This window comes from Lutra lutra, chromosome 13, assembly GCF_902655055.1.
Source record: "Lutra lutra chromosome 13, mLutLut1.2, whole genome shotgun sequence".
Classification (NCBI taxonomy): Eukaryota; Metazoa; Chordata; class Mammalia; order Carnivora; family Mustelidae; genus Lutra; species Lutra lutra.
Window position 1 is genome coordinate 76774934 of NC_062290.1, and position 24981 is coordinate 76799914.

Here is a 24981-nt window from a genome sequence, read left to right on the forward strand (position 1 = left end):
ATGTGCAGAAATAAATTCTTGGGTGCAGAAAGAGGGAAGTGAATGCAGTAAGAATTTATTATGTGGGTCCTTTAAGGATAAATGGCTTTGAGTACTGTTTGCCATGTCTGTATGTCCAGCTTTACTAATGAGAAGCTGCTAAAGGTGTGACTCTTTGGTGAATCCTCCAGAAGATCTGGGGACTTTGCCTTTAGCTGCCAAATGTCTAAGAGGAAATCACAGTGTAAATGAAAGACAAATCCAAGTGGATTCCCTTCTCTCCTTCTGCCCCAAACCCTGCCGTGGAGCAGCCGCGTGACCCAAGGCCCATGACCTCACCTGCCTCTGCTTCCTCCTCAGTTAACTGAGCTCATTCATATCAGTTCCAAGTATTGATCAGTCAGGCAATGTTTTTGTCACACAAATCTCCTTTGTGTGAAGGATGGTCCTAGGAAGTAGAAGGGGTGTGCTGTTTGCTGAGCACCTACTATATGCCAGTCACTTTCTGGGACACTTAATTTATTTTATTTTATTTTACCTTTAATGATTTTTTAAATATAAATTCCATTAGCCAACATAGAGTACATCATTAGTTTCTGATGTAGTGTTTACGGATTCATCAGTTGCATATAACAGCCAGTGCTCATCACATCATGTGCCCTCCTTAACGCCCTTCACCCGGTTACCCCATCCCCCAACCCACTTCCACTTCTGCAAGTTTCCTCTTCAGTTAGTTTTCTGGGACACTTTATTTATTTATTTATTTTAAAAGATTTTATTTATTTATTTGAGAGAGAGAGAGACAGAGATAGCGAGAGAGTGTAAGTGGGGAGGAGAGGGAGAAGCAGGCTCCCCGCTAAGCAGGGACCCTGACATGGAGCTCGATCCCAGGACCCTGAGATCATGACCTGAACCAAAGGCAGATGCTTCACCAACTGAGCCGCCCAGGCACCCCTTCTGGGACACTTTATACGCATCATGTCATTTATTGAAATCATACAAGGTGGTTACCATCATTTCTGATTTATAGATGAAAACATTTTAAGCTTCAAGAAGTTGTACAGCTCTGCCAAGATCACGTCGCTAGTTCCTAGCAGAGCCAAAGCTTGAAACCATCCATGGGTGGATTGATTCATTCACTGATTTGGCATAGAGCTATCTTCCTCACCAGGGGCTGTGGATCCAGAGTTTGCTAAGAACGGATTCCTGCCTCCAGCACACCCAGAGTCTGGTCGGGTGGGCACTCTCCTGGCCCCGTGTCTAGTGTTCTTGTTAGAACCAACCTTCAGCCTTACCATCCAACGCATGCATTGTAGGATGCACATGAAGTCACTCACACTACCCTTGAATGCTCTCGGCATTTACATTAGTGGGAAGAAACGGTTAAGGTGTGAATGAGATTGGGGGCCAAATGATAACATGACATCCCTGTTTACACTTAAGATCTCCTTTCCAGAGACTGCTGCTTTGTGCAAACCTACCGGGATTCCTGAGCGAAGTTAGGACGGGGACTCTGATCCTGAGTATTTTCTTGCGGCCAATATCCTGGCCCAAGAGGCAGTGAGATTCTTGGGCGGTGGGTCACGGTTGGGGCTGCAGGTTTCTTTTTCTCTAAGGAGCTGGCTTCTAAGAAACTCATTAAACCTAGAATTTTTAGTAGGAGATTTAGGGTTTTGCCACCTTGCAGGGGTGGTTCCTTCCCGGCGCGTTCCCTGGAGGAAGGGCTTTGAGGGAGCAGTGAATGCTGGGTTTATCTCCTGTCTCCCGAAGGGGCTATCTTCTTTCAATAAATCTGTGTTTTGTGGTCTCTTAACTCTGTCATGACAGGCTTTCCTTGGCTGCATTTGAGACTCAGGCTGGAGGCTGAAAACCCAGAGCAGAAGCTTTTCAACAGGTTGGATGACCCAACTAGCTGAGCCGGAGGGGAGAATGGGTCCGTTCTGGGGCTGGAAGGGACATGACAAAGCCGCTTTGTTGAATACATGAACCTCAAGCCCTAGGATCCCTCCAGGGCTGGGAGCTCTCTGCTTCTCCGATGGCTCGTCTGTACCCTGGAGGGTTGTTTGTGGTCGTGACAAGCTCCTTCCTTGCTTGGGTGCCATTTGTCCCCATGTAGATTTCACCGGGGGACCCTAGTTCTTCCTTTGGTCACCCACCAGGACGAGCCTACTTTCTCTCGTCCAGGACGTGCCTGCAGAGATTCTAAGACTGAGGTGATGTCCCTGCTCGTCATCTCACCTAGTTCTCTAGAAAGAGGCTGTTTCCAATCCCTTCTCTCCCTGATTGTCTACGCGGGTGCCATTCTGAGGATGACAACCAGATGAATACGACATCTCTTAAGTGAGGACAACTCTCTTTCATGCTGGGCCTGGTTATGCCCTGAGATCCCTTCCTGAGAACTCGCTGGCAGTTACTGTAAATTCATACCGTAATACAGAGACCTTAATGGTGCCGCTCCCATGCTCCACGCTGTGGGTGTGGTGGTGACACAGCCCCGCAGGCCAGGCTCCCCAGCAGCTTGGAGTCAGAACTAGGCATATGCTGCACTCAGAGGAGAGTTCTCTGCTGTCTTAGGACTGGGCTTTTGGGTGGAGATGGATGCTTTTTCAAATCCAACTCTGATGCTCCCCTGAAGGGGGGTCCAGGAGGAGGGCCGTCCTTGGCCTCTGCTGTGGAGACCAAACCCCTCTCACCCACCTGGGGCCTGCTCCACCGTCTCCTGGGCTCATGGCGTAGAAGGCCGTGGTTGTCAGGAAATAGATATACTTCTTTTTGGAGAAGCTCTTGAACCCACAACTAGGCGAATTTAGCTTATGAGGCTTCTATCATCCCTGGAAAATTCTCTCTGTGCCTCGGCCTCTGTCTCTATTTTTGTCTCTTTCTTTGTCTTTGTTTCTCTCTCCCTTTTTCTCTCTCTCTCCCTATTGTTTCAGTAAATTTTTAAAGCTAATTCTTGTAAATAAAAGGGTTGACAGGTCACTAATTTTACTCATTCCCATCAACACTTGCAAAATGATGGTTCTCAGTGTGTGTGTTGGGGGAGCGGGGGAGGGCAGAAATTGGAAGGTCCAAAATTGGGAGGCTACCCTTGACAGTATGTGTGGAACTCGTGTGTGGAAAGTCCCTGGACAAGCGACTTCGGCTGGATACGCACCATGCTGCCTTTCGAATGCCTGATATTTATGGTGCTTCCCATTCAACTATCCTGCTGGATTTCTCCCTCCTTGGCTGTGAGACAATCCCAGCCCCTAGCCCATACCTCCCTAGGAGTGGCTGCTGTCTGGGGCTTTCTATAGAGCAATTCTTCCGCTGTTTCTTTAAACCACGTGTCAGGTTCTGACCCACTGTGGTAAGGGTGTGGGTGAGCAGGAGCTGGATTGGAATCCATACTGGTCACATGACGACTTTGAGAGAGAAATCACTTCTCTGAGTTTGTTTCTGCTGAAAATGATGATTTGGGGACAGAGTGGATACTCTATGAATTAAATAGAAAAAAAGGTGAGGTGGATAGGGCCTGCTTGCCTGTCTTCCTAGGTCTGGCCCTGTATTTGGTCAACAGGTAAGGACCGGGAGACCACAGAACCGGCTCTGTGCCAGGTGCTGGTGAGACAGCAGGAGGCAAACACGTATGAAGTCCCTGCTATCCCGGAGCTTAATTTCTAGAAATCATACACGTAAGTAAGTAAAGCAGCAGTGAGTCAGGTGGAAATAGGAGCCCTGGAGAAAGAGAAGAGTGTGGGGGCTGGGGGGGCTAGTGTGCGTGTGTACAGGTTTGCACGTGGGTCGTGCACATGTGTGTTTAGGTGGAGCAGTGAGGGAGAGTCTCATGGAGCAGATGACGTTGGGAGGTTGCTTGAAGGAAGTGAGAAAATGGTTCTGAGTGTGTGTGTGTGTGTGTGTGTGTGCGCGCACGTGTGCACATGCACGCATGTGTGGTGTGAGGGCAAGAGCCTTCCTGGGGAAGGCATTGCAGTGGGAGAGTGCTGCGTTTGAAGAGCAGCAGACAGGCCCATGCCCCCGGATTGTCATGACATGGTGGCTGGCGTTCCAAGCAGTATCGACAGACAGACCACTCTGGGCTTCCAAGGCCACTGTCATGTCTCGGGCTTTGCTCTGAGCCACAAGGCAAGCTTGTAGGGTTTGGAGCAGCGGAACGAGATGATGTGACTCAGCATTTTAAAAGGATCGCTCTATACTTCGTCGGGAGTATAGACTGACTCAAGGAGCCAAGCATTGAGGACGCAGGGCCCTTGGCTATGTTTCTGATGTCCAAGCTACTGTGGGAGATCCAGAGGGATCACCGTCTAAGCCAGGATTTTGAGGAGAGAAAGTCAAACAGTAGCAATGATAATAGGAACTAGGTCCCATTTCCCAAAGGGCTTTGCTCTGTGCTGGAACATTATGTATGCTGTAGCAAAGGAGAAGTCGTGAGGGTGAAGGGCCAGGGGAAAGCCGGGGAGCCAGCATAGGATGGTAGAAATTGTGGGGGCTTGCCCCTCCCTCCCAACGGTAAGGGATTCGTAACGGAAAGTAAGTTAGTGAGGAGACATCACTACAGCGGAGCTGTTGAACATTCTGGACATGTGGGCCAGAAGCCTGCCCTCCTTGTCCCCCACATTCCTATCCCCACACCCTGATGTAAAAGGTGGTAAGCAAGGTTTGTGGTTGTTGACATAAGGTTTTGTGTAGCCGAGGGGGAGACAAAAACAGAAGAGACAGCCTGCCATGCCCTGCTGCGACTGGGTGGGATTTGAACCTCTTAGGGAGCAGGGGATTGGAGTGAAGGTGGACGTGTTTCTTTGAAGGTGTCTGGGAGCCCCGGGTCTCCAGCCACCTGAACACATCTGCTAGGAGTGCCTTATGGGGTGCTCTCCGAAAGCTGGGGGAGACTGCCATCTGCTGGCTGACTTGAGTAATTACCCTGATGCTCAGCTTTGAACGAGGGTCTATCCACGTCAGAGAGGAAAGTGTGTGGTTGGCATTTTCTCCAGGCTAGGCAGCTGTCTGTTTTTTCTCTTTCAAAGCATCACAGCTTCTCATCAGTGTATATCATCTTCATCCTAATGTTTCGGGATACTCAGAAGAATTAAGCTGCTCGACCAAGATCTTTCAGTAATTGGAAAACGGGATTCAAGCTCAGCTCTAACTGCAAAGATGACTTTCAACAATTACAATCACGCTGGCTTTGCAAACTGTCAAGTGTTATGAGGGAACCAGCTTATGATGGGGGTTCCTTGGATGCCGAATGAAAGAACGGAGAAAGGAGTAAGTACGCCGACAGATGCTTCTCCAGGCGCTTGGCCTAAGGAGTCAGAAGATCCAAGATTTCAGTCCTTGCTCTGGCACTTCAAGGTCAAGTGAACCTCAGAGAAGTCATTTCACTGCTCTGAAACAGTTCTTCTACCTGCAGCTGCACATGTACTGGGCTAATGGGAGCTGCTCATATAGAATTGTGTGTGTGTGTGTGTGTGTGTTTCTGTAACACACGGAAATCTACTCTCCAGTCTCGGCGAGGTTGGAGTGATTCTCAAGAGGAGATCCTTTTCCTGCTTCCTTCCTGAGCTTTAAATTCACTTGTGGGCCTGGTAGTGGAGGGAGGAGGACAAGGGGAGGGAGCCCTCTGCTGGCCACAAAGATTCCACACCCACTGGAATCCGGGCCGGGGTGTGTGTGTGTGTGGGGGGGCACCTATGAGGATGTCCAGGACCCCACTGAGGCCAGAGGACAGGGTGGCAGGAGCAAATGCCTTTCTAGCATGAGAGTGAGAGCAACGCTGATGTCACTCCTGCCTTAAACACCATCAGCAACTCTCAGCTGCGCTCACAGGACATAAATCCTTCCGGGCAGGCCCCCCACCCCTTCACACTTTGTATTCCGCCACAGCTTCACCTTATGGCATTAATGCCATTCTAACAGTAACCTCCAAGGAGCTTCCCTGATCCCCTCCTCCCCCAATCCAAAGTCCCAGGAGTCAGGCCTGGTACTATGGGACCCTGCAGCCAGCCTTGGTTCTTGGGGCTCAGGGGGCCTTGACTCCAGCTCCACACACCCCTAATGAGACACTGGAGATGATTCTAGAAGACGCCCCTGCAGGAACTGAGAGAAGTTCTGGAACTGGGGTGTGGATGAGGAGCAGCTCTATGGGACCCCACGTCCTGTGGGTTTTTCCTTCTAAACATCTCTCAGAGCTGTATGCCCCATCTCCAGGACAACATGCCTACTCAAACTCCATCACCTTTCCCATGGGCCCCTGTGGCACTTCCCATCCCAAAGATGGCCTGGAGAAAATATAGGGCCCTAACCCTCCCCTGCTTAGAATTCCTTAGCAGTTTCCCATTGCATTTAAGAAAAAAGATTGAATGGTAAGTGCTGTGAAGTGTGTAAACCTGGTGATTCACAGACCTGTACCCCTGGGGATAAAAATATATTCTATGTTTATAAAAAATAAAACTTAAAAAAGAAAAAGAAAAAGAAAAAAGATTGAAATCCTTATCCTGGAGTGGAAGAACCGTCAAGACAGGATTCTTAGCTGGCTTTCTGCGCAGTCTGGCCATCTCAGGGCCTCTAGAGATACCCTGCCCTCTACTTTCCCTGCCTTCCTCCCTGATTGACTCCTACTTATTGTTTAGGTCACGATTCAGATGTCCTTTCTCAGGGAACCCTTCCCGGTCAGGTTCAGGTCCTCGTTAGATATTCCTGTAGTGTCTCGGCTTTGCTTCCCAAGCATACCCTCGGTTTGCTTGTCTGGTGTGGTGGCTGTTGCCAGCCTCCCCTGGCATGGAAGCTCCTGAGAGACCAGGGCCCATGGTTACGTTGTTCACCTAGTGCTGGACTGATGGGGGGTTATTCTGTACTGACTTTGAAACAGAAAGGGGAAAAGAGAATCCTGGGGGAGAAGAGAGTTGATCATCACAGCCCACGAGACACCCCCCGCACCCGTCCCATACTTGGAGTTGACAGGGAATGGTGGGAAGAAGAATGGCATGGGAGGGGCAGGCTGAGAAAGGGAGAAGGTGGGATGGATTGTCCCAATAGATGGGGATATGTGGGCAGACACTGTGGTGGTCGTGGGGAAACCAGCCTCCTAGGCTCTTTGATTTGCATTCCTTGTTCAAGGCTAGAAGTCCCTCTGCAGGTATCCAGTGGACAGAGTTCAAGTTACATGCCCCAGCTCCCGCGGGGAGTGGGAGGGAGTATTTTCCCCTGTGGCTTCCACGGTGGGAGGCGGGAGTGGAAAGAATGGTGTAGGGACAGCAGCCAGTGACAACAGTGGTTCCCAGTGTCCCAGAGAACAGGCCTGTCTGTCAGGGTCCCCAGGAGAGGCAGGAGAAGAGGGACTGTCTCCAGCAGTGCAGACAAAGAGGAGGAGAGCCACAGGGGGTCACACCATCCCAGGGCTGGCAGTGGCTGAGATGTGGGACCATCCTCAGACCTGAAGGGACTTGAGAGGGGACAGTTTTCTGCCAGCTGGAGAGAGAGCTGAGCGGGGATGGCCCATGGACAGGAGCTGTGCCTCTGCTAGGAGGGAAACTGTCAGCCCCTGTGATGCCACAGAGGTGGCACTGGAAAGTAAGGACCCTGAACACCCTCGCCCCACCCCCCAGTGTCTCAGCAATTCCCATTCTGATAGCCAACCAGAAACTTGAGGGCACAGAGGTCCCTTGACATAATCCATGCAGGGTGGCCTTGAAGGGTACAAGCAGGGGGAAGGGAGAGAAGCATTTGGAGGAAGGGCAAAGGGAAGGCCAGACTCCCTGGAAATTCATTCCCAGCTGAGAGCGTCCCGGAAGGCGGAGTCTCAGGACCCCTTCCAGGAGGGAGGTGTTGTTTAAAGGAACCCAGAGTCGGGGACTGAGGACATGTTTGAGGAGTGGCAAGCTCATGCTTTAACCAGGACGTGGGCAGCTCTGCGCGTCTTGGCTCGGGCCCTTCTGCCTGCCCATCCCCCCCTGGGGGCTTCTGCAACCAGGTTAAGGACCCCTGTTTGATGGGGAATTGGATTCTGGTGTGGCTTCTGGGAAGTACCTCACCCGCTTCCTTACATCTGTATTTGCCGGGAGAGGACGGCAGTGGCTCTCAGAGCCTCCCCAGGGAGCTGCTAGCAGAGGGTTAAGCCTCCCACTTGAGGCCTGGTTGTTCAGGTTTACACAGCAAGGCCAGTGTTGCTACGGCGGAATGGCAGGCAACGAGTCTTATGATCTGGAGCAGCCCATTGTGTATATAACGAGACAGCATTTATTAAAGCAAGATAAACCCAGCCACGAAGGATCTGGCCCGAGCCAGAAATTTTTCTGGTCCTCAAGTCTGAGCCACCACATTCCATTTGAATGAGGCCTATCAAGCCCAAATATTTTCATTAAATAAGTCCCTTTGCTGAAAATTCCCAAGAGAATGAACTGGGAATTTCTCCCCACCCCCCAACCCACCCTGTTTTCAAAGACGAATGTGTAATGTGGGGTTCTGACCCCATATTTGATATTGCCCGAGTACTAGCAGATCTGCTGTGCTGGACAGTGAGTTTCCTCCACCCCTAGACGCATTTAGGCTGGGGCTGGGTGACACGGGGTGGGGGTGGTGCTGAGTAGGGGAGGGGGAGATCTTCCCAACAGACATTCTTTCTCCTTCCAAGATCTTGGGGTTGTAGGAAGGATCTGCTGGGCTTCTTTGTACTCCATCATTCTGCAACTCAGGGCACACATTTCCTCGGGAAAGGAGGGATTTTCATCAGGGTCCTGAGGGAGAGCAAGAACATGGGGGCCAGAGACCTGAGTCGAAATCCAGTCCTATGATTATTTGGGTGGGTAGCCTGTGGGCGAGTCATTGCCCTTCCATGAACCCCAGCCCATCATATATAAAGTGATCATAAAGACAACTGACTCTTACTGGCACCTCCTCCACACCAGGCACCATGTTCAGGGGCTCATCTGACTGGTGTTTATTTTTTCCACAGAAATGCTACAGAGTTAGGAAGTGTGAGTATTGATTGGGAAACTGAGGCACAGAGAGATTAGGGAACTAGGGGATGGTGGAGCCAAGATTTGAACTCAGCTAGTCTGCCACTGGGCATGTTGATCCTTGCTGGGTTAACAGCTATCTCCTCATCTATATCATGGAATTTCTAGAAGATGGGTATACAAGCATCTTTGAAACCACACACTCTTAGTCTTGAAAATATTGAGCAAGAAGCTGAGGCTCAAGTGGTAACCTTTCTCCAACTTCGTTCAACTCTGTTCAAAAAAGTGCTTTCTTCTCTCCCAGCCTGTAGGCCCCCTCTCTTCTTCCCTTCTTCCTAACTGTTCCTTTCTGTTCCTATCCTGCATTCCTTCCTCTGTTCAAGTACGTTGGCTTTGGTGGAATTCAGGCTGAACAACGAAAGGCAACAACAGCCGATTTTAAAAGTACTTGTGCTTTTATTAAAAAAAAAAAATACAATCAGGTACTGTCCAGATGTGTTTTGGAAAGGAAGATCTCTTTAAAAATTCTTAGTTTTCATCATTATTATTATATTAATAATATTAATCATATCCTTAAAATCCAAACAGTATTGCTTTTCTGGTTTTTGTTGCATGAAATGTAAAAAAAAAAAAAAAAAAAAAAAAAAAAAAAAGGCGGGGAGGGGGGAACGGCCTCCCATGACACACACCGAATCACTGCGAACAAAAATAATGATACTTATACAGCTTTGTGTACAATACAGCCGGTTCTAACACAAACTACCACTGTACAGCCTACCCCTCTCCCATTCCCAGAGCCACCCAAGACAACCACCTCGACACCGCCACTGGGAGATGTTTGCTGATTCAAGCAATGAAACAGACACCTGTGGAGACTGTTGTCTTTGGTGCGAAGGAAGTCCTCGCAGAGAAGGGGAGGCCAGTGCTCCTGTCATCGGCCCCCATGATCCACGGTCACCTTTATCTCCTGCCAAATACCCGGGTGTGGCTTGATGGTTGGACAGGTTGTATTGAGACTTTGGTAAAATTTGCTTCTTCCTCTGGGCCCTGCTCCTCTCCCACCCAGTTAGTTGTTCCTGGAATTTACGCCCGCTTGCGCCTGCCTTCGAGATTTCGGAAGTTGCTGGGTCTCAGCTTCATCTCAGCAAACTGGATGGAATATTCGTGGCCCTTCCAGTGGAACCAGTTGACACCCTATGAAAAAGAAAAGGCCTCCAGATAGGTTTCCACTAGACAAGGTGTTCACCGACCACTGCTGCTTGGTTGACGGGAACAAAGGGAGTTCTGTCTGAACCTGACCATTTGATATCTCACAGCTGTCTATTGCCTATCTGTGTATTGATCCGTGTACTGAGAACTTGCAAAGGAGCTGGCTGAATCTGACTCAGTTTTTCAAATGTCAGTCAGAAGCCACTTGCATTTGCATTGAGCTTTGAGCTCCCATAGTGAAACAAAATGGTAGCTGGTGAAACAAAATGGTGGTTGGTGAAACAAAATGGTGGCTGGTGAAATAAAATGGTGGTTGGTGAAACAAAATGGTGGCTGGTGAAACCTCCCATCAGTAGGAGTAGGTGCTGAAGGAATTCAGGTCATGCTTGGAGGTTACAGAATTGACTAGCTATACGCAGGGAAGTCTCTAGTTCCCAGGATTCCTGTGGACTGTTTTAATAAGGGTTTGTCTGGAATGGCAGGAAGAACACAGGCAGAACACAAATTTTACAACCTGACATATAGGGTTAAACCTTAAGGCTCTTTCTTGAGACATAAATGGTCTTGAACCAGTCATCAGACCTTTCCGGGCTTTAGTTTCATCATCTTCCTCCCCATCCCCCAACCCCTTCTGGGTCTGAAGTGCCAACCTTGGAAGAATGCTATGAGGGTTACATGAGTTTGTGAGGGAGCGATCATACTGCTGGGCACATTGTAGGTACGAAGTATATATGACTTCTCTCATCTCCAACAGGGAAAAGCATCCTTAGAAATCTGGCCAGAGATTTTTTTTTTCCCTCAAGAAAAGATTATATTTATGTCTGGGTCTCCTAATTCTATGTTGACTCTGCCACAGAGTCTAAAGATAGCAGAGTCTGCCTGTCAAAACCCATAATGCCCCTTGCCCCACGGTGTGGTTAGGGGTGTGAGGACGGTCTGCTTCTGCAAGTGCCTCTAGGCGGCCACCACCTCATTCTCTGACCTCTCTTCTCTTTAGCGCTATGGGGCTGTGAGGAGACCTGGAGAAGTTAACGGCTGGTAAAATGAGGCAAGAAAATAGAGACACTTCATGGGATTCTGTTTGGCGTTCACTGACCGCGGACGGTCTCTGAATCTGACCGGCAGGTTGGGTGTGAGAATGGCTGGCTTACCCCATGGGCAAATGTGTCTGTAACCACTCAGTTCTGGTGAAGTACTTGGCCTGCCTTCCCCGGCCCTCCATCGTCCCTCGGGGACAGAGGTGCCGAGCGGGATGCAAACCCTCCTTGTTCTATGCTGGGGACTGAGGGCTGAGAGGGAAAGTGAGGTCACCGAGCCCACACGGCTGCCAGAGCAGAGCCAGAGCTGGGACGGGGCGCCCCTAACTCCTTCGTGGCCTTTCATGTCAGCCCACACTGGAGAGGGGGGAGGATGGAAAAAGAAGTTTCCTTTCGGGCATGCATTTTTGTTTTTGTTTTTGTTTTTGTTTCCAGAAGGACTTTGTGTCACTTTGGAGGCAGGGGATGAGAAAAGAAAGGTAGTACAATAATGCTAGAGTGAAAGTACCCTGGGGCAACATCATAAGGTGGAAAAAACACCCCACTTATGCCCCCGCATCATCTAGACGCCTCCCCTTTAATCTGCTTTCCTTCTGGAGTTCAGACTCTGGCTCTGTCTGCTGAGAACTCTCTGTTTTGGAATCCACTGACCAGTGGTCTTTCTGGGATCTTCACGGGTTAACAGGTGCTGTCTCAAGGATTTCACCCAACCTCCCGTGTCCCCGAGGTTCCTCCTTGCGGGAACAGAGGTGACACCATGTCCCAGAGGTTGCTGCCCCCTAGTCTCGGCTGGGACCGAGGGGCTGGGGTGCCCCCCTGTCACCTGCCCTCAACCCTCGCAGTTGGCTCACCTGACTGTGGTTGTTGTCCCCGTACCTCCCCATCAGGTTGACACGGTGACAGTTCTTGTACCAGAAAGCCCCCTTGTAGGACAGGGCGCAGTTGGTGATGGCTGAGTCCGTGTCCTTGTCGAAGGTGGAGAAGGATCTGCCGTTGTGGTAAGCCATGGAGTCACCTGCGGAGAGGAGATACGGATCTGAGGAGCCCCAGCACGGGTTTTCCTCAGGGGCTTGGAAAGGCAGAACCGGGGTGGTAACTGAAAGTTCCTGGGGTCACTGCCCTTGAACCTCGGGCCCAGAATTAGTGTCGAGCACAGGACTGGAGGGGAACCCCCGAGGGTTCATGGCTGTTGGAAGCAGCATAATGTGCCAGAAAGAGGCCTGCGATGGCTTTGGAGGGTCCGGCTCTCACTCCACATATGACTGGCCCACGTCAGGCCTTCAGCTGAGCCTCAGTGTTCTCTTCTAGAAAAAGGAACCAGCGCATTGATTCTGCCCACCTCAGTGTGTGGTGGGGACAGTCAGTGGATATGAAGGTAGAGGGGTACGCGTAACAGCTGTGATTTTCGCTGTTGATCATTTTGTTTTGCATTCCTTTACATAATGGGGCTCAGAGAGGGAAAAACAGGACTGATATTTTGAAGCAAGGTTCAAAGTGCCTCAGATGCCTGGTTAAGGAGGAAGCGACCAGAAGCAGGTAGGTATGGAGGAAACGAGGTACCCTCCTGTGGAGCGCAGGCTGCCACCAGGAGCAGCTCTACCACGGTCCCCTTCCTGAGGGGGCTTTGGAGATGAAGGCAGAGAGAGGCAGGTGCAGCCACATTCCCGCTGCTCAGTGACCCCCGCCCCACCACCCACCCACCCGGTGACAATATCCTTCTTGCCTGAAGCCACTTCACTCAAACAGATATTTATTGCCAGGTAATAAAATGTCGGACCTCTTCGAGGGACACAAGAATGAAAACCATCTTGGCCCCTGGCTCTCTGTGTTTACTACCGCCACGCTGATCTCGCAAGCGCCTAGCCTCTCCTTAGACAGCAAATCTTTCTCTGGAGACTCTCCCCATTATGGATGTTTCCTCTCGAGGCTCAGAGAGGCTGGGGAGGTACCACAGCTTCTGCCTTTTCTGTTTTCATAGACATAACCCGATGCCACCCCAGAGCAGGGAAGGGTGGGGATACTGTCAGACCTGAACCCTCCTCATTACGAAGCACACCTGTCTGCCGACAAGCCCGCCCCCTGGGTCCACCTCAGGCAAATCACCCAGCTTTTCTGGGTCACAGTGTCCTCATCTGTGTCACAGGGACATCTTCCTGGACCAGTGTCCCTGACAATCGGAAGGGGGTAATGCTTGCGGAACAGCTGCAAAGAGGAGAGGCTCCCTCATAGGCCTGAATGCGTGTGGCTTCCTTACTAACTTCTCCTCTAATGCAGAGCCGGTAAAGCACACAGGGGCCGTTCCAAGTCCATGACATCTGCACGATCTGAGCTAGCTTATGCACGGGACAAGGTCCACAAGGACCATTTGGCAGGTAGTGAGCTTCTGGTCATGGGGTCTGGCGGCTGTGGCTGGATGACCCCATTGCAGGGGTATCCTCGAAAGGATGCAAGCAGCTGGGGAAGGAGTCAATGCTTGCAACCCAGAGTGGGGTCCACAGACCAGCAGCATCCTCAACAGTGGCAGCGCCAGGGAACCCATAAGAAACGCAGAACCTCAGTGTGTCCGCACCTGCTCATTAATGGGATCCCTGGGGGGTTGTATGTACAAGAAATTTTAATAAATAAATAACATTTAGATGCAGTGGGTTAGGTGAGTCTTCAGGCTCAGTTGATATCTAAAAATGGGTAAGAAAAGACATATTGTTCTGATTCTCAACCCTACTCTGCTTTGGTGACCAAAGTATCTACCCTACTCTGCCCAGTTGAAGTTCTGGTCTAGTACCTAGTAAGGATTCCGATATTTGTTGACCGTATCAGCGGATGGATTCGTGAAGGAAGGGATGAGGGAGGAATGAGCTAAAAGCCTAAGGAAGGCTTCTGTGGTTCCAGAGGCGGGGCATGTGGCTGTCCCCTACCTGCGGTCCCGCTGTAGCCCTCCACCCTCAGCTTGTAGCGAGTCTTGGCGTCCCCCACACTGAACTTGTCGTAGACGGCGTACGCGGTCTCCCCGTGGTCACGCAGGTCCACCCGGAGCTCGTACTGCCCTTGGGCTGTGATTTTGTGTAGGTTGTCCAGCCCTGTGGAGGACAGGCGAGGGTTACAGAGGAAGCCTGAGTGACTGAGGCCATTGCTTCTACTCCATCACCCTGTAGGAGCAGCGGTTGGGCTCTACAAAGAGGTTCCGCCTCCCACAGACACGGCCTTGCGGTCTGGTCTGGTTTGCTCCTTGCTGGCACAACACCAGGTGAAATCTAGGGTGTTTCTGAGCCTCAGGGAAATTCAAGGTGGCATCTATGCCCTGCCCACCTCCTAGGGCATCGTGAAGATCCAGGAGATAAGGTGGAGAAAGCACTTTTAACCTCCAAAGCCCCTTGCAGGAGGAAGGCAGTGGATGCTAAGGGGGTGAACATTTCCCAGTGAGGGCGCCGGAGAGCGGAACAGTGCCCCCTGCAGGGAGATTGTGGGAAAGTGCTTGCTGCGCGAATGGATGGGTGGATGGATGGATGGGCGAATGGATGGTGGCTTCGTGGTGGTGTTTGGTGGCTTCGTGGTGGTGTTTGGGGAGATTTCAAGTGGCAGCTCTACTGCTTATTGGCTAGATTCTTGTGAGCACATGACTTCATTCCTCTTTTCCCACGTGCAATCCGGGAATTTTGTAGCTTGCGCAGGTGCTGGGTGTTCCAGGTTATGGCTATAAGGCCCATCCCAGCACCTGGAGCCCAGGATGGAAACAGTTAATAATATCAGTGAAGATGAGTCTGTTTGTGGTTCAGTGAATGAATTCAATCTAGGCTATCCTTCACGTCTGGTTGTTGGCTCTTCCTGGACCACATTTTTATTTTTAATGACCTAGAGAATTTAAAGTCTTTTCCAAGGAAGAGTTGGTATCCTGTGTCTACTACCAGAGCTACTGTTTCCTCCTAGGCTCTCTCTCTCTCCCATGGGTTGCTGTGGCTTAGGAACAATGACAAGGAGGGCAGAAATGGGCACTTGGGACGCACACAGGCAGGGGTGCATTACCAAGCCAGAATTCTTCTCTGCGGTCCCCAAACCCAGCAGCATAGGCTTTCCAGTTGCGATAGAAATCCTCACGTCCATTCTTGCGTCTCAGGAACACCTGGAACATAAGAATCAGGGCGCACGTTAGGTCTCAGAAGAAAGAGAAGGCATCTCTCTGACAGGAAGGGCATCGGAGCTGTGGGAAAAGCACCAGTCCCCAGCTCTGTCACTAACTTGCTGTGTGACTCTGGGCAGGCCACCTCCACCTGAAAAACAGGGATTAAAAATGACGATTAAAAAATTAAGATGGATCACTTGGTCTAAATGCATCACTCTGGGTAGGACGCTGATATGGGGAGAGGCCATGCACATGGGACAGGGGGATGTGGGCACGCTCTGTGCCTTTATGCTCACTTTGCTCTAAAAAATAAAGTTTATGGGGCCCCTGGGTGGCTCAGTCTGTTAAGCATCTGCCTTCGTCTCAAGTCATGATCCCAGGGTGCAGGGATGGAGCCCTGCATCAGGGTCCCTGCTCAGCAGGGAATCTGCTTCTTCTTCTCCCTCTGCCCTCCTCCATGCTCTTGCTCTCTCTCTCTCAAATTAAAAAAAAAAAAGATTTATTAATTAAAAAAAATACTACCCAGCTCAAACAGAAATGGGATTGAAATAATTCACATCAAACTCTTAGCACAGTGGTAGACAGCAAATGCTAATTAAGCCACATACTGGGCTCCATGACTGCCCTCATTTTTATGCATCACAGAGTTGTTTGAGGATCAGATCAGATAAATTACAAGAAAATTATTTTCTTCTGTTTTTTTTTTTTTTTCCCAGCTTTTTCCCCATTCCTTTCTTTCAGAGACCGCACCTGAGTGTCTCTGGATGACAGGCTCGATCTTGCAAAACCTCCAAACATCGGGGTCTGTGTACATGGGTGGACATGCCTCCCCCTCCCCTTCCCCACCTCCCCTGCTGTGCCCTCTGCCCCCAGGCCCCAGGCCTGAGAGCTGGGGATACTCACGATCCATCCACCCCCATCAGAGGTCATGTCACAGAAGACTTCCAGAGCCTGAGCCTTATCACCATTCAGGTAAATGGTGTAGAGGCCAGAGGTGGTGTCCCCATTCAGCATTGCTTGGGAGCAGTCCCGGGGGAATGGGTACAGGAGCCCAGCTGCAGGATAAGAAGGAAGAGTGGGCCTCTTAGAGCAGGAGGATTGGGGTAGGAGCTTTCAGACTGCAGCCCCACTGCATGCTGCCTGGATGTCTAGAGGCAAGCAGCTTGACCTCTCTCCGGTTCCGTTCTCTTGTGTGCAAGTCGGGGATAAAGCCTCTTTCGCAGCAGTGCAATGAGGGTTTAAAGATTATGGCTATAAGGCACCCAGCTCCATCCCTTCTATTCATGGAGGTCACCAGTGATGTCAGCCGGGTGGTGGGGGGAGAACAAAGCTGCCCTGAGGAGCGAGTATCAGGCTGACCTTGATCTACCTCGAGCAGATCCAGGTCCTGGCAGGATGGCTGGGTGTCTAGCTCAAGTTGGTGGCTCGCTGTGGATCAGGGCACTCTATGGAGCATCTAACAAGCATGCTTTCCGAATTCTTCAGAGGATTTGGGAGCCAAAGACAAGAGTTCTAGTCTTGAACTTGCACTCCTTTGCCTCAGGACCCTGGAGAAGTCATTTAACTGCTCTGAGCCTGGGAGGGACCAAACATGAATGCCTGGGAAACCTTCAAGTGCTCTAATGTGATGCAAAGCAACGTCAAACTTGACAGAAACGCAATCTTGGGCTATGCTGAGCAGGTGGGACAGAGAGTTAGCTGTTCTGACCTGACCCCTTCTGGCAAAGGGGACCCTGGCTTCTGCAGCAATGTCAGCAGGGATGTGCAGAGTGACTGGAGCCGTGTGTGAAGGGCAGGAGGCACTGGGATGCCCTCTGGGTACCCCACGCTCAGGGCTTTTCCAGAGGCCCCTCTCCCCCTCTCAGGAATGTGCAAGTCCTCTGAATTCACCAGAGAAATGCCTTGCACGTTTGCTGTCTGCAGACCACACCTGGTGGCCACGCCCAGAACCCCCGAGCCCAGATCTCCCTCTCACTCATGCTAGAACCTACAGTCATTTCATCTCTGGGAGCCTCTGCTACCCCTGCAGAAAACGGGACCTGATGATCCTACCAGCTTGGTGGGAGGACTGGTTTTGATTTTGATCATGGGCGGGTTTTGTAATGGCCCGCATGCTGAAGGAAAAAAAGGCCTCAGCTTATAGTGAGCCCAGCCCCTGGTCCGCACACTGGGCTAGGGGCTCAGAGAGCACAGGGGTCTTCTGAGGAAGGGATACTTGTGAATCCCATAGATGAAGAAACTGAGGCTTGCAGAGTGGCAGTAACTTTCCTCCCATCCAAGTACTAACCAGGCCCGACCCTGCTTAGCTTCCGAGATCAGACGAGATCGGGCGCGTTCAGGGTGGTATGGCCGTAGACGGCAGTAACTTTCCTAAATCACCCAGAGCAAGTGGTGGAGATGGGGCTTGTGTCCAGAGCTCTCACTACTGGCCCTCCTTCCCTCTCACCACGAGGTCCTTAACCTTCTGCACCCACATTCCTCGGGCTTGCAGGGAGAGGCAGGCACTGATCCTTTTAAGAGATTTGAGGGAAAAACTCAGTCATAGTCAGAGGAGAAGTGGAGGGTTGGTCTTGTCTCACAAAGTTCGATCTCAAAGCCCAGCGGAGCCCGGAGCCCCTTACTTGTGGTAAAGACAGTCTGGACCAGCTTGCTCCTCAGGGGCCCATTCAGTGCCTGGATCTTGGCGGTGTAGTGGGTGGAGGGGCTCAGCTCTGCCAGGCTATAGGAGGTGGTTTCTGGACCCAGAATGACTTCCTAGGGGCAGAAGAAAGAATGTAATAGTCCTTTGCCACATAAATCCTCAGGGTACAGATGATACATTCATTCATTCACCCATCCATTCATTTCTTCATTCAAAAGGATCCACTGAGTCTCACTCGATGTCAGGCTCCATGCTCACTTCTGGACATGAAAGACAGGGGAGGGCAGCATGAGCAAATGTCCTGAGGCCAGAAGGGACAGAGGAGGAAGTAATGACCTAGGTGAACCACACTTTGTGCTGGGTGCTGGAGTGGTGGAAGAAGTGGGCAAAGACCTGATTACAAAGGGCCTTAAAGTGCCAAGCTATGGAACTTGAAGCTTATCATGATAAGGAATGCGGATTCCCAAAAAGTTTTTGAACAAGTGAATGAAGTGAACCCAGCTTAACTTGGAAGCAAGATGAATCACACAAAGGGCAAAGGGTTTAGATTCTCAGACCAGTTATATCAGTGGTCCCTAATAAGGCTCTTTTTCACAGTCCTTTGGGAAGCTTGAAAATAATACAAAGCCTGGGCTCCATCCCGGACTGGCCACATCATAAGAGCCAGAAGTGGGGCTCTCCCAGGCACATACTGAAGAAGCTCCCCGAGCTGTTCGGATGCAGTCAGCGTGGGGATCTCGAGTCAAGGGATGACTGCAGGAGCTCAGCAGGCAAGAGCAAAGGCCTGAGCCGACCCAGCATGTCTCCTTCTAGAACAGAGATATCCAGGAGACGCATGTGTGTCCCTCCACCACCAGACCTCTTCGCACTCCCCCCTGTAGTTTGTGACTGCTCACGGCACTGCTGTCTGGAGAACATTTGTTTCAGCTTTCAGGAAGTCTTCCTCCTTTTCAAATCCTCTTTCCAGCTTCCAACGCCAGTGAATTCACTTTTTAGCAGATGACCTTGGTGTCTGGTATTCAACCTACGCTGCTAGCAAACCCAGCCCAGCTGTGCTGTGACCTGCAAACCAGCCGGCGAGGTGTAGACAATACCGAATCAGTGCGGAGGTCCCGCAAGGTTCTCTCGCATCCTCATGCTGGGCAGGTGGGCTCTCCTGATTCTTCCATGGGGGAGGAGGGGTGGGGAACTGACTTCCAGAGAAGCTGAGGGATCCACTCTCACTCCGTAAGTGGTGGGGGGCAGGGGCCAGTTTTAACTCCTGTCTCCCCACAACCTGCCCAGGACTCTCTCCTCCTGCACCAGGTTGGTTTTCTTGAGTGAAACATACAGTGATGGGGACTAGACATGCAGGAAGGTAAGTCAGTAGGCTGACACATGTGACCCAGTGACCTTTACGTGGCCCCCAGGTCTGGTCCCTGGGGAAGGATCAGCTATTAAGCTGGGTTCATTGAATTACTTGGGGATAAAATTATGACTCAGCTCTCTCAGCGGCTGTGCGAAGTCCTTTTCTAGGCAATCAGGGTAGATCGAAATGAGGCTCAGGACTTGAGGTAAGCTCAGTTCTAGGAAGGGCGCTGGTGAGTCCACTGCACTCATTTTACAAATGGGAACACGACACCTAGAGAAGTTGAGGGACTTGCCTCCACGCACACAGTGAGTCAGTCTGTTGTTCTGCCAAGTCAAAGTAGGGCCACGGGAGTAAGTAGAAATGTGTGTCCACTTCTAGTCAAACATGGCGGATTGGACATACCAGTTTAGCTCTGCTTTCTTTTAGAATGAGAGTGAAGGGACAGAAAGTACAAGTCCATGAGGATGAAGTGGATGACAGATGAGACAGACAGAGGCATGCCATGTCCACAGAATCCTGACGGATGGGAAGGGCTGCGGTGGGGTACCGAGCGAGGGGACAGAGCCCAGCAGGCTGCGGGGAGAGCTGGCTGAGTGGGGGTGGGGGGCCAGCCCGAGGCTGGCTGACGAATGCCGCAGGGCCCAGCAAGTTCAGGAACGGAATATGTATAAAAGCAAAGATGCCTTTGAAGGCCGGTGTGGGGCATGGCTGAACAAAACTTTGTTTAACAGCTTAAATAAGGAACAGATTCCAAGTTCTCCCCATTTCTCTAACCACCCACCCCATCCCGCCCGCCCCAGTCTGGATGGCTGTCCTTCCCAGTCCAGATGAAAGGCTGAGGTGTACTCTCTGGAGACACTGAGCCAGAAAGAAGACTCTGGATTCCAGTCTGCCAGGCCCAGCGGAGCTATCTGGGAACAGAATTAAAGGTGTGTGCACGGCGGGGGCCCAGGCTCCTCCTCCAACTCCACTCCGGGCAGCTTGGCTTGAAGGAGTTGGAGGATCCTCTAGGGAGGTGGATTAGGTCAAGAAAAAAGGCTTACGGAGCTGTTACTTTCGAGTCCCCCAACAAAATTGCTGGGCACTTGCTTACTCTGTGGTAAGCCCTATAGCCCTGTTAGTTGGCAAGCCCTGTGTCTGCCGTCGGAACTCCCAATAAGCTGTTTTGTTCTTGACGCAAGTACAAAAGGACCATCAGACACTGGGTTGAAGTCTCCACCATGAAAGATGAAGACCCAAATCAAACAACAGCAGTGAAACAGAAAAAGAATGAATGAATGAACGAACAGAACAGAACTTGGAGACACTATGCAGGTTGTAGAATAAAACACCAGTAACAGGGCACCTGGGTGGCTCAGTGGGTTAAGCCTCTGCCTTCTGCTCAGGTCAAGTCCCACATCGGGCTCTCTGCTCAGCAGGGAGCCTGCTTCCCCCACCCCTGCCTGTCTCTCCGCCTACTTGTGATGTCTCTCTGTGTCAAATAAATAAATAAAATATTAAAAAAACCCACCAGTAACATATACTCTTAGAGATAAAGAGGAGAGGATAGGCAGAATACAAACAATATGCAAGAGAAAGATGGATGAACCCAGAATAAGGAAAAGATTGTGGAAATGTAGAGTGTGATGACCAAAATGAAAAGTTCAACAATGAGTTCAGAAAATAAAGTTTAGAGATCAAGTTCACTTTCGTGAAAGGAAGGGCTAAAGTTATTTCAAAACGGAAGGTAAAAGAAAAGATGTTAAGGGTCAGAGAATATAAATAACATTTGTCGTAGATAGTATTAATAATTGTTGTCATAAGAACATGGTGACATATGTTTCAATATATAATGGAATGACGCCACCTCTGATATTGTATCTATGGCGAAGATGCTAAAGAAACCCTTGGCTTTTGCTCAATAAAACATTAAAAGACCATTCACCCAGCTCCTAGAACGTCCGCAAGTCTTGTGAGCAGTGGTTCTTTACCTATCAAAACTGGGAGTCTGGTTAAAGGGAGACAGGGAGGCTGGAGATATGATTGAGAAGGTCTGGCATGGCATCCAATCCCTGTTAATTTTTTTGTTTGCAGCTCCCTAGCTGCACTGAGATGTAGAAACAGCCCCGGGGTGATTCTTCTTTCCACTGAGGATCACGTCCAAGTTTCAAATGGGAGTGGGGAGTTTATATACTGCAAGATACCTTGACTGTGCCATCGACAGATTCATACACCAACAGGTAACCGGTGACCGACGCCCGGGGGGCTCTCCAGGTGAGGAGGGCGGTTTCCGACTGAACTTCAGTAGCAGTCAAGTCTCTTGGAGAATCAAGGTCTGCAGAAGGTAAGTCATTTGTCAGCAAATATGTCAGCAACTCTAGGACAAAACTCCCTTGGCTGGGTTGTCAGGAAGCCTGGCTTTCCCTTCCATTCATCTACAGGACCTTGGGTGGAACCTTTCCCATCTGTAAGGAGGAGGCTGTGTCATGTGATCTCTGAAGACAGAATTCTCTGTGGTTCGTTTCATCCTGAAGGTCAGATTTTCCTGAGCCCAACACACTCTAGATTGGCCTAGGGTGGATTTGGGGAGAAAGACACAGCTGGGAACATGATTCCCAACCCCTCTGGGTCCTGAATAAGCGAGCAGGCAGATGAATGCTAATATTGGCATTCACCCCTACCACAAGAGGATGCTTCTTCACTTTCTCGGCCTGCTGCAGTTTGCAAAAAGATCTCATTATGTAAAAACCTAATGGACATCTAGGAAAACATACCTGAAAAATCCTTCTCTTAAAAATATTTCCCTGCCTAGAACAAGGATCATTAAATACTGGGTTGAGGGCCAATGGGGACTGGTTTTACACTTTAAAAAAGCCCTCATCTTAAAACCATTTCCTAGTCCATGGGGAGAACGTGGTCATTTCAGTTCAAAAGGAAATGATGTGTTTCTTAAGGTCCTGATTGAGGGGGCGCTGGTAAATTTAGCTGATGCTGATGTCATCACATTGCAAGGATCTGACTTAAGAAAGAAGGAGTTGGAGAGCATGGCCATTTAAGATGGAGGCTGTGGGTGGGCTGCTTCCAGCTCCCGGCGTCTCTGTACCTGTTGTGAACTTAGCAGTGATGACGGAGCTCTTCTGGGGCCCTTTCTCTGCAAAGATCCTCAGTGTGTACTCCGTGGCAGGCTCGAGGTCGGTCAGAGCGTACTCCACCGTGTTCCCGGACACTGTGCGCGTAATTTCTGGCACTAAACATGAAATACACACACCGAGGCAGTTACCACTCCCCGTGCGAACCATCAGCACACTTGGCACATGGTGCACACACCTACTACTAGCAGAAACTTTCAGGGACCCTGCGGAAAAGCAAGTCTGATTTCTGAAATGACTCACTCCCTGTTCTCTCTCTTGATCACTCACCCCATACACAAAGGATTTATCATATGGAGACTGGATTTTTCCACGCATCAAATCGGGAGGAAGGGGACCTGGGGGTCAGGAGGTGTTGCCATATGGCGCTGTCTGGGGGAGCTTTGCAGCGGAGGCTCAGGAACCAGCTGGAGGAGAGCTGCAGCTAATGTCTCCAGCCTCAGGCTGCCCAGATTTAATGCTACTTGCTCTCCCCTCTTTTTCACTTACTCTCATGTGCTTTTATAATCTGACAAACATTGTTAAATCATGAGGCTGGAGAACCACAAAAATCGGGCAGCTGCAGATGTACTAAAGCCTCGTTACTGCATCTCAGACCCATTGGGTCAAGTCCAGTGGGGAAACCAAAGCATGGCGCCAGGTGGGTGTGCTTATTTCCTGATCACAGGTGACCGACTACCTGGGCTGGCCGGGGACTGAGAGATTTCCCAGGGCATGGGACTTTCAGTACTGGAACTGGGAAAGTCCTGGGTAACCTGGGATGAATTGATCGTCTTGTTTCTCACCCATGAAACCCCCTCTCGTGGACCAGGCCCTTTTCTAGGTCTGCCTCTACTAATCCCATATTCCCTGTGAACAATGCTCTGGTTCACTGTAGGTACATCACCAGCTGCCCTGACTCAGAGTTCGCTCATTGGGAATATTTAAGAATTGAAGAGATGAATGAGTGAATGAATAGAAGAATAAAAAGAACAAACCCCCAAATCTCTCTTCCCACACTCTCCAGCTTGCTCTATGCCCATAAAGAACTCTCTTAGGTAGTGGCCCAGGAGTGAATGCAGACTTTCATAGGCTCCAGGCATGGGTCACGGCGTCCCTACATGTTGTCACTGTGTGTAAAACAATCCTGAACTGAAAAATAGGAAACTTAACATATGCCTTGGGATTCAGATAGTGAAGTCTTCTTCTAGAGTAGCTCATTACAAAAGCATGAATTCATTCTCTGAAAAACAATCTCTTTCTCCTCTCTCTTACTTGTATTTGATCTTATGTTTTGGTGGCCATGATGTGTTGGTGCCCAAACAAGTGTTTAGTCAGCCAACTAAGCAAATTAATTAGCACAGATGTCTGCAAACATGAGGACAAAAAAATTTCTGATTTCTCAATTGCATCTGTTACCTCCTCTGTAGCCTCTAAGAGGCCCAGGCTCCCCAGTGCCCCCTGAAATAGCCTGTTTATGACTATGGATTCTGAACTCATTCTTTGTAAGAGATGGGAGCTGCTGCCTGGAGAGGAAGGCTCATGGTGACAGGCAAGGAGACTAACAGGTGAGGGGGACAGGCTGGGGGAACACATACATGCTGGAGATGTGCCCTTAGTTTTCCTCCAAATGGCCTACCGGCCTTCCTTGGTATAACCACAACATTGATGCCCTTCACTTGTCAAAAAGCAGGGGAGGATGGGTGAGGTCTCCCTTGCTTCCCTCTGGCCAGGCCCTCCTCACCGGCCTATCCAGCCCCGGCTTCAGCCCATGAGTCTATTCTGAGAACCACAAGGACATCACTGGCCTTCTCAAGCTACCCATGTATTTTTGCCATCCTGGGCCAAACATGACAGGGAGGAGGAAGAACGACACAACAGACACTCCTCCTGGTGGGGAGGGTCTTAGACATGGCCTTACCTCTCTCCCCTGTGTAGGAGATGATGTAATTATCCACCGGGGCGATGGCTGGCTGCCACATGGCCAGGGCTTCCGTGTCGGTGATGTTGGCTGTCACCAGGCCAGATGGGCCATCCAGAGCTGCAAAGAAAGATGATGATATGTTGGAGAGCTAGGCCATGGTGGGGTCAGACATCAGCCCACAGCTTCTCCGCTCTCTCACTGCTCCTGGACTCCTGGGGTTGGGACGTGGCACCTGGTGTGCGCAGAGTTTCGCATCCTGAGTCTGGAGCGGGGATGCCCTGGGTTTGAGTCATGATGCTTTTCCTTGCTGCCTGGGCTCTCTTGGGTCTCTGTGTCCCCACTTGTGGAAGGGGCATCCTCATTCTGTCTGGCTTTATCCTCAGTGATACTCTGGGGCTTACACGATAGTGGAGGTGGAAAGGAGCTGTATAAACATCATGGGGGTTATCGCTGTGGTTCATCACTGTTCCCAGGGCAAGAACTTACAAAACGGGAAGCCTCCCAGAGTCAGGGCTGCCAGAGGCTCTTCTGGGCTTTGAGTGAGAGCACCAGTAAGGGGGCTGGTGGGCACTGTGGAGCCCCAGAAGCTGGCAGTCCCCGGTTCTAGTGTGCCTTCTCTGCCTAGCGTCATTTCTTCAGGTGTCCCAGGGCAGCTGCTAGAA

General features: G+C 50.5%; 1 protein-coding gene across 14 annotated transcripts in view; it reads right to left on the reverse strand.

Annotated features, from left to right (window-relative positions):
- Window positions 1-9544: 9544 nt before the first annotated feature.
- The window catches only part of TNC (tenascin C), a 93314-nt gene continuing 77877 nt past the window's right edge, over window positions 9545-24981 (reverse strand). For all 14 annotated transcript variants that reach the window (XM_047699924.1, XM_047699925.1, XM_047699927.1 and 11 more), the window contains 9 exons: window positions 24317-24436; window positions 22371-22514; window positions 21472-21602; window positions 17918-18050; window positions 16200-16351; window positions 15200-15296; window positions 14095-14256; window positions 12031-12194; window positions 9545-10127 (listed from right to left, as the gene is read on the reverse strand). In XM_047699924.1, coding sequence (XP_047555880.1) covers window positions 10017-10127; window positions 12031-12194; window positions 14095-14256; window positions 15200-15296; window positions 16200-16351; window positions 17918-18050; window positions 21472-21602; window positions 22371-22514; window positions 24317-24436 — 1214 coding nt within the window. In that variant the 3' untranslated portion in view covers window positions 9545-10016. The remainder of the gene's footprint in view (window positions 10128-12030; window positions 12195-14094; window positions 14257-15199; window positions 15297-16199; window positions 16352-17917; window positions 18051-21471; window positions 21603-22370; window positions 22515-24316; window positions 24437-24981) is intronic.